Source organism: Hyla sarda, chromosome 6 (genome assembly GCF_029499605.1).
Source record: "Hyla sarda isolate aHylSar1 chromosome 6, aHylSar1.hap1, whole genome shotgun sequence".
Taxonomy (NCBI): Eukaryota; Metazoa; Chordata; class Amphibia; order Anura; family Hylidae; genus Hyla; species Hyla sarda.
The window spans coordinates 273,224,195-273,234,335 of NC_079194.1; the positions used below are offsets into that span (position 1 = coordinate 273,224,195).

Sequence of the window (10,141 nt, forward strand, 5' to 3'; positions counted from 1 at the left end):
ACAAAGTTGTCTTAGAGTGGCTAAAAAATTTAAAGTTGAGCATATGTCTAGGGAAATATGTCTAGGGAGTCTTTGTTGTGCAACAAAGACAGTAATACAAATAGAACATAAAAGAGGGTTTTGCACATCATATAGCAGGAATTGTGATAAAACAAGTAACAAGTATTTACCTGTCCTTTTTCAGAATGGTAAATTGAAATGTATTTTACAATAGAGTTGCAAAGGTTTAGCAGAACATACGAAGGACTTACAAAAGTATTTCATCCCCTAGTACAGTGGGGCAAAAAAGTATTTAGTCAGCCACCAATTGTTCAAGTTCCCCCACTTAAAAAGATGAGAGGCTTGTAACTTTTATCATAGGTACACTTCAACTATGAGAGACATAATGAGAAAAAAAAATCCATAAAATCTCATTTGTCTGATTTTTTAAGAATTTATTTTCAAATGATGGTGGAAAATAAGTTTTTAGTCAATAACAAAAGTTCGTCTCAATATTTTGTTTTATACGCTTTGTTGGCAATGACAGAGGTCAAACGTTTTCTGTAAGTCTTCACAAGATTTTCACACACTGTTGCTGGTATTTTGGACCATTCCTCCATGCAGATCTCCTCTAGAGCAGTGATGTTTTGGGGTTGTTGCTGGGCAACACTGAATAACCACTCTCTCCAAAGGTTTTCTATGGGGCTGAGATCTGGAGACTGGCTATGTCACTCCAGGACTTTGAATTTTACTAACTAATACAAAACACAATACCTTTTTAAAATATAACCTTTAATGATATCCTACTAAAAATATAAACACCAATATGTGATAATGAGGCTATTATTGGTAGTTTATATGGTGTGCAAAAAGTACAAATAAATATATGCGTGTTATCTGGTGTACAATGATCACCTAGAAATATACTTTAACCACACTCAGAGTAAATAATTACCCCAAATGATATGTAAAAAAAAGGGGGGGCAATATGTTGAGTACAGTACAAACGCATGTACAATAAAGAGCAATGGTCAGATCAAACACATAAGCAAGTACCACTCAAATAAAAAGTAGATAACATAAATGGTCAATTTTGCAGAGACGAAGAGCAGATGGATACAGCAGGAGTTAGCAGCATAACACATTCTGGTAAGGGAACAGTGCATGTAATAAGCAAGATAATCAGATTACTGTCCCTAACACCCTACTCCTAGACTTACCCTGCCTAACAGTGGAGGATGAGCCCCCACTTCAAACGTTGGCTGTCCGCTATAGGACCCTAAGTCCCCCTATCTGACCATACAATATAGTTGCCCTAATGATGATGCATCACCATTTACAAATTTACAAATGGATAAAACAGTGCAAAAAAATGTGTTCAACATAAATGTGTCAGATACTAATATTATAGCTTTCTCAATGCGTTTCCCCCCATTTAAATAACATCGGGATACTTCAGGAGGTAGTCAACAGATACAAAAATAAAGGCTGTACAGGGAAAAATATATAGTACATATAATGCATGATGCCAAAATGCATCCCTGTAGCTGAGATGCACATAGATGATGTGCGTCTCACTCCAGGACATTGAAATGCTTCTTACAAAGCCACTCCTTTGTTGTCCGGGCGGTGTGTTTGGGATCATTTTCATGCTGAAAGACCCAGCCACGTTTCATCTTTAATGACCTTGCTGATGGTTCAATCAAAATCTGACAATACATTTTTTCCTTTACACGGATCAGTCATCCTGGTCCCTTGGCAGAGTAACAACCCCAAAACATGATGTTTCCACCCCCATGCTTCACAGAATGCAACTCAGCATTCTTTCTCAGCATTCTTTCTCCTTGAGTTTTTACCAAAAAGTTCTACTTTGGTTTCATCTGTCCAAATGACATTCTCCCAGTCCTATTCTGGATCGTCCAAATGCTCTATAGCAAACTTCAGACGGACCCAGATATGTACTGGCTTAAGTAGGGGGACACGTCTAGCACTGCACAATTTGAGTCCCTGGCAGCGCAGTGTGTTACTGATAGTAGTCTTTGTTACTTTGGTCCCAGCTCTCTGCAGGTCATTTACTAGCCCCCCCCCCCCCCCCCCGTGTGGTTCTGGGATTTTTGCTCACCGCTGTTATCATTTTGACACCATGGGGTGAGATCTTGCATGGAGCCCCAGATCGAGGGAGATTATCAGTAGTCTTGTATGGCTTTCATTTTCTAATAATTGCTCCCACAGTTGATTTATTCACACCAAGCTGCTTGCCTATTGCAGATTCAGTCTTCCCAGACTGGTGCAGGTCTACAATTTTGTTTCTGGTGTCCTTCGACAGCTCTTTGGTCTTGGCTATAGTGGAGTTTGGAGTGTGACTGTTTGAGGTTGTAGACAGATTTCTTCATACTGATAACAAGTTTAAACAGGTGCCATTAATACAGGTAATGAGTGGAGGAGAGAGGAGACTTTTAAAGAAGAAGTTACAGGTCTGTGAGAGACAGAAATTTGCTTGTTTGTAGGTGACCAAATACTTATTTTCCACCATAATTTGCAAATAAATTCTTAAAAAATCAGACAATGTGATTTTATGGATTTTTTTTCTCATTCTGTCTCTTAGTTGAGGTATACCTATGATGAAAATTACAGGCCTCTCATCTTTTTAAGAATGGGAGAACCTGCACAATTGGTGGCTGACTAAATACTTTTTTGCCCCACTGTATATATTTTAGGACTGGTAACTCCAAGGTATGATTCACACAAACAGTTTGTTTTTTGTTTTAATTAGATGTTGTAGGTCTAGATGCTCTGCATGCAAACTTGAATAAAAAAAAAAATATCGGAATTTATGTCAAGGGGGGCGTGGACAAAGAACCAATTACATACTGGCTTCTATATATATGCCCTTCTTAGGTGGGCTATATATTCCTTAGTCAGCCTGTTACACCTTGCCTGTGTTTGTGGTCTTTTCCCTGCACTAACATTTATATCTGGATCTTCTGATTGTACCTGACCCTTGCCTGTGACCTGATAATTCCTTTTCCTTTTGTACTTTTGCTGCCCTCTAGGTTTCTGACTCTTGGCTTGTTTTTTTTCAACTGTGTTTGCTATATTTTCACCTTTTTTGCCAGACAGTTGCTGACTTGGTTTGTTGCTAGCATCAGGGCTGCACTACTCCACACCCCAAATGTGACATTTTATAAATATATTTATCCAGTATACTTTGATATTCTTTCGATCTTTGTAATCATATTCTTTGTACATTAATATAAATGACGACTCAATCCATGTATTTTTCCAATATGCAGGACTTGAGTGTTTTGATGTGTTAGTAGACTTAAGCTATTTTACTCTGATTGTTGCCATGTTTTCAGCAATACTTTGATTGCTCTCTTTACTCTTTTACAATAACTTGTGTATGGTGTGCGTGCATACTGTAATGTGAGGGCTGGGCGGTATGACCAAATATGCGTATCACAGTATTTTTTAACTTACGGCGGTTCCACGGTATATAACGGTATTTTCTCACCCCCCCCCCCCCCCAAATGATGTGACCCGCCAGCGCTGTTCTGTCGCTGTTCTATACATAGATCAAATTAAAAAGCTGCTTATATTGGACTTGGTGCTGGACCTGTTTGCTTACATGGGAGTATTTTACAGAAACAAATTAACTTATGTCCTATTGTATAATACCTGTGTAGTAATTAAAGTCTCCATAGAAAACTGGAGGCATACAGAGTTTGAGGAGGCCCCCGTAGATTACTTGTAGCTTGTATGTAGCCACAATATAGCCCTGTGCATGAGCCCTTAGATGTACCCCATATCCTTAATTCCATAGTACATTTTATGTTTGCAAGTCATTATTCATAATAACAAACATTATAACCTTACAGTTGCATTTCCCTGCTCAAGTTTAATGGATTCTGCTAGGCTCATTTATATTTCAATATACATGGCACAGGACAGCAAGAAATAAACCTCCACTTTTTAACATTATATTGTGTTTATAGGTTCAAATTTCCAAGTATATCAAATTGTGGCCAGATATTTTTTTAGGTTGTATGCACACCAGATGCTCTGTGGATTTTAGGTTGTAAAATCTGCTATTGTGGATCTCCAAAAGCTATTTTTACAACTGCAATTGCGATTCCCATGTATATGAATACACCCTTAAAATAATCTGTTTAAATCCACTGCATATTTATAGATTTTTGGTACGTTCACATGAACGGACCCACAGCGTATTTTACACTGCAGATGTGCCGATGAAGGACCGCTGCATGGTAGTTTTACATGTGACTGGTTGGAGAAGCAATACGCCGCTACGAGCAGACACACTGCGATGTGCGAGTTACAGCGCGCATGCGGAGTTCACTCGCACATCGTGGCAGCTCTTGGCCTAGCTCATGGAGCAGGGGGAGCAGCCGCTATGTGTGCGAGTACACCGCCCATGCGTGGCAATTCGCACATCGCTTCAATGTGTCTGCTCGTAGCGGCATAATGCCGCTCCGAGCAGGCACATGTAAAGCTACCATGCATTGGACCTTTAGCTGCAGATCCGCAGCGTGAAATATGCTGTGGGTTCACTCATGAGAACGTATGTTCAAATATGAGGCAGTATGATGCAAAGTCATTCAGACCATTTATCTTACATCCTGACAACAACATCCAAAAGAGAAGTCTTTTTGAAGCCTTGAAAAATATATATTTAAACGCTTTGGTTTTTTTATTACTATTTTTGTAGTCCACAAGGGCATTTTAATGGATTTAAATAAAACGGAAAATATATATATTTTTAAAAACCTCTTTTGTGAGTGCTGGACATATCTCCTGATGGGAGTTAACCTTCTCTTAGAGCTTGACAATAGCCTATACTTAGGTCGAAATGTTGCACTTTTAGGATGCACAACGTACTTTTTTGACTCGATAAACATGTTGGTTTTGCCCAAATTTTTGATGCTGTCAGTCCTGTTTTTTTCTTTGTGATTTTCTAGAGAGATGTCAAAAGTTTTAATTGGCTGGAGTGTGGGTGTTCAGACCCTTGACTTATCACTAGAACCAGTGGAGAGAAGTGCATGGCTGAGCAATTCTGTCCCCATCTCCTGGAGATTGTCCCATAGACTTCTGTAGTAGTCCATCTCCTGACATTGGTACGGACCAGAGAGAGGACGCTTTTGCCAGCTGTTTGTTGATCTCTAGAAGTCTAAACACCCAGACCCCCCATTGATCAAAACTTTTGACATGACTCTAGTACATCAACATCAACACCACTTGCCATTGCTGCATACTTTGTTATTCTTGAGTTCAATGTTTTTCTCATGAACTCTTTTGTAGAAATACAATTAATTGATCAACTTGCAATTCGGAAACTAATAATATACACTGCTGAAAAAATAAAGGGAACACTAAGATAACACCTCCTAGATCTGAATGAATTAACTAATCATATGAAATACTTTAGGCTTTATATAGTTGAATGTGTTGACAACAAAATCACACAAAACTTATCAATGGAAATCAAATGTATCAACCTGGAGGTCTGGATATTGAGCCACACTCAAAATCAAAGTGGAAAACCCCACTACATCCAACTTTGATGTAATGTCCTTAAAACAAGTCAAAATGAGGCTCAGTAGTTTGTGTGTGTGTGGCCTCTACGTGCACGTATGACCTCCCTACAACGCCTGGGCATGCTCCTGATGAGGTGGTGGATGGTCTCCTGAGGGATGTCCTCCCAGACCTGGACTAAAGCATCCGTCAACTCCTGGAGAATCTGTGGTACAACGTGGCATTGGTGGATGGAGCGAGACATTAAGTCCCAGATGTGCTCAATCGGATTCAGGTCTGGGGAACGGCCGGGTCAGTCCATAGCATCAATGCCTTCCTCTTGCAGTCAGGCTACTTCTGTGCGCACTCCCCAAAAAATGCCACCCCACACCATTACTGACCCACTGCCAAACCGGTCATGCTGGAGGATGTTGCAGGTAGCAGAACGTTCTCCACGGCATCTCCAGACTCTGTTACGTGTGTCACATGTGCTCAGTGTGAACCTGCTTTCATTTGTGAAGAGCACAGGGCACCAGTGGTGAATTTGCCAATCTTTTTGTTCTATGACAAATGGCAAACGTCCTGCACGGTGTTGGGCTGTAAGCACATCCCCCACCTGTGGACGTCGGGCTTCAAACCACCCTCATGGGGTGACCGTTTGAGTGGACACATGCACATTTGTGGCCTGCTGGAGGTCATTTTGCAGGGCTTTGGCAGTGCTCTTCCTTGCACAAAGGTGGGGGTAGCGGTCCTGCTGCTGGGTTGTTTGCCTCCTACGGCCTCCTCCACATCTCCTGATGTACTGTCCTGTCTCCTGACAGGCACAGCAAACCTTCTTGCCACAGCTCGCATTGATGTGCCATCCTGGATGAGCTGGACTACCTGAGCCACTTTTGTGGGTTGTAGACTCTGTCTCATGCTACCACTCAGCCAGGAAGCATAGGGACTGAGAAGTGGTCTGTGGTCACCACCTGCAAAACCACTCCTTTATTGGGGGTGTCTTGCTACTTGCCTATAATTTCCACTTGTTGTCTGTTCCATTTGCACAACAGCATGTGAAATTGATTGTCAATCAGTGTTGCTTCCTGAGTGGACAGTGTGATTTCACAGAAGTGTGATTGACTTGGAGTCACATTGTGTTGTTTAAGTGTTCCCCTTTTCTTTTTTTTTTTTTTGTGAACAGTGTAAAAAAAATAAATAAATAAATAAAATAAATAAATCCTAATTGATATTTAAGGGTAAACATACATTTTAAATTATCAGTACACAATTAGAAAAACATGGCCATTCTAAAAACAGCACCACATTTGTACACAGGTTGAGTATTGTATTGCAGCTTAGCTCTAGTCTGTTAATCACACCCAATATAACCCATTGCACTGTTTTTGGAAGTGCAGTCATATTTTCTTAATCCTGTTCAATTATCAGTTCTCAGGTTTCATTGGAAATTCAAATGTAGTCCTGTGCTCAGGGCATCTGCCAAACTAAGAATCCTAAATTGCTCTTGAGTGCTATACACACACACACACACACACACACACACACACACACACACACACACACACACACACACATATATATAACTGTATGATGATTTTTGAGATGACTATTTTCTGCATATATGAATAAAAATTGGAAACTAAGTTATTATTATTTTTTTTTTTCTACATTCAGGCTGCAAAAGTTGCAATTCAAATTGATGTGGAAAAGGCACCTCTTACCCCGGAGCAGTTTTGAAATACAATAAATAAAATAAATGTATGCGTATGGAATATAATTACAAAAAAAGAAAAAGAAAATTCTAATAAGAAAGAGAATGTTTTTGTACAAAATAAGTTTACTGAAATAAAGCAATTTTCAATATTTTGCCTTTCTGTTCATAACCCTATAAATTTAACCAGATAGTCAAGAAAAATAATTAATGGCAGAAATTGTTCAGTGTCGTATTTAAAATATTGTGAACAGCAGAGAACAATGGGGGAATATTCTTCAGCTAACCTGACATAGATGGTCGGTGTTGGCTGCTATACGGCACTCGCCTTCATTGGCTGACATTAGCGATGACGCTGCTGTCAGTCATGTAACCTCCTAAATGCAGAGATTAATGATCACAGAATTTTCAACAGCTGTAGGCCCGCAGGTTGGGAAACACTGATCCAGATAGAAGCAAATGTTTCTAGACAATTTAACGCATAGGAGATTGTCTAATGATCGAACACAACACATACAAATAGATTTATAAACAACAAAGTATATAAAAATCTCTTCACTACCCTACCTTATTTTTACCTCTCTGAATGACTTCAGCATGCAAATTATCAAGTACTACACCAGTAGTTGCAACTACCAACCAATAACGTCTTAGATTTCCTCGATTGGAAGCAAGTCTGGAGATGCTGAAGACCATCAGGGGGCAGGTGGACCTACGTACCTGTTTGGCAGGTTCTGGGGGGGATGAATTGTGGCTGGAAGAAATCACCATGACTGTCTGGGCCGCACGGATGTGAAAGTAAACAACTCAAGACATCATCTGAGAGTTACTGGATATAGCATCCCTGTAATCTACATAGCCAACAGATTTATAGATATTGCGCTCTGCTTCTTTTTAGCTATTTTTGTCTTTTGTTGAAAATTATTTAGTAGGTGTGTTCCACAGTAAGAAAACAAAAATTCTGAGAGGTGTCCGAGCTGAAAAAAGTTAGAAAGCACTAGGATACGGGATAAGTATCTGATTGTTTGGGGTCCTCGCATTCACATGTGGGGGGGGGGGGGCAAACCTCCAGCTGTTTCAAAACTACAACTCCCAGCATGCACTGACAGACTGTGCTTGCTGGGAGTTGTACTTTTGCAACAGCTGCACAGTGATCTCCAAACTGTGGCCCTCCAACTACTGTGTGGGCATGCTGGGAGTTGTAGTTTTGCAAGATCTAGAGGGCCACAGTTTAGAGACCACTGCACAGTGATCTCCAAACTGTAGCCCTCCAGCTGTTGCAAAACTACAAATCCCAGCATGCCCACACAGCATACAGCTGTCTGGGCATGCTGGGAGTTGTAGTTTTGCAACATCTGTAGGGCAACAGATTAGAGACCACTATATAGTGGTCTCAAACTGTAGCCCTCCAGATGTTGCAACTCACAGGCTTCCGTAGGTTCCAGGGAGCCGCATCGCTGTCCTCTTCTGCCGCCGATCGTCGCCTATGCCACCGCCGATGGGTAAGTGGATCTTCGGCGCCGGTCCCCTTCGGTTTTCCCGTTCTGTCCCGCCTATTGTGGGTGGGCAGAATGGGGAAACCAAAAGTTCAACCCCCCCCCGCCCCCGATCTACTATTGGTCGTCACTTCAAAATGACCAATAGCAGGGATAGGAGGGGTGGTACCCCTGCCACCTCACTCCTTTCCCTTCAGGGGGATCGTGCGTATCTTGGACAACACCGATCGCCCATATTTTCCGGGTCACCGGAAACCGATAGACCGGTATGACCCGGAATAGCCGCAAATCGCTGGTGTGAATCTCAGGACCCCCCTGGGCATTGGCACGGGATGCCTGCTGAATGATTTCACCAGTCATCCCGGTCTGATCACCACCCGGCGAGCGGCAGTGTTCGGAAATGCAGAGGGCGTACAGGTATGCCCTCCGTCCTTAAGTACCGAGATGCGAGGGCGTCCCCAACAAGTTAACTCTCATAGACTTCTATGGGAGGAAAACACCAAGATTTTCCTTAAAAAATCGCCAAATTCTCAACAGAGGTCGTTTTTGAAAAACTGCCAAGGAGCCAAAAATAGCTGAAAAACGCCAAAAGGATTAAAAAAACGCCAAACTGAAAAACCCCAAGCGGATATGACATTTTGCAGTTCCCTATTGACTTGCAGCGAACATCTGGTCGCAGTGTTTTTTTCACCAAAAAAAATGGGTGTTTTTATTGGTGTTTTTGCAAAAAAATAAAAATAAATAAACAAGTGGAAACCTAGCCTAAATATAGTTTTACACAGTGTTTAAAAAAAAACAAAAAAAAAACACCATGAATGATGCAAAAAAAAACACTTCTTCAAGATGTGGCATTTTTGGGTTCAGTGCCCATTTTTCCAAAACATACTGTAGCTGAGAGTTGCCAAATAGAGTACTTTTCTACTTTTTATGCAACTACAGTATTAATGGAAGGCATGTGACACTACACTCTACACTAACTGTACTTGTGACACTTCTAGGTGAAACAAAGGGGAAATGATACCAAATGTACCATCATCATGGCACCCAAGAAATTTGCTAAAGTGATGGCAATAGGAAAACGGTGAAAACAACAATTGAATTAAAACAGTATTTTGAATTACAAAATACATGTTTGAGGGCAGGCCAGACAGATACTTGTAGTGGGGGACTCAATTATAAAGGGGACAGACAGGGCGATCTGTCACAAAGACCGGGATCGCCGAACAGTGTGTTGTCTTCCTGGCGCTCGAGTTCGGCACATCGCGGATCGGGTTGACAGGTTGCTGGGTGGGGCTGGAGAGGACCCAGCAATCATGGTACATATTGGCACCAATGACAAAGTAAGAGGTAGGTGGAGTGTCCTTAACCTCTTGGGGACGCAGGGCGTATGCATACGCCCTGCATCCCCGATCCTTAAGGACTC

The 10,141-nt window shown here is 41.3% G+C and overlaps 1 protein-coding gene across 8 annotated transcripts in view; it reads left to right on the forward strand.

The window, feature by feature from the left end:
- The window catches only part of LOC130277758 (transmembrane protein 272-like), a 38,625-nt gene extending 31,270 nt beyond the window's left edge, over positions 1 to 7,355 (forward strand). For all 8 annotated transcript variants that reach the window (XM_056528501.1, XM_056528498.1, XM_056528504.1 and 5 more), the window contains one exon: positions 7,186 to 7,355. In XM_056528501.1, the coding sequence (XP_056384476.1) occupies positions 7,186 to 7,248 (63 nt within the window). In that variant the 3' untranslated portion in view covers positions 7,249 to 7,355. The remainder of the gene's footprint in view (positions 1 to 7,185) is intronic.
- The last annotated feature ends 2,786 nt before the right edge of the window (positions 7,356 to 10,141 follow it).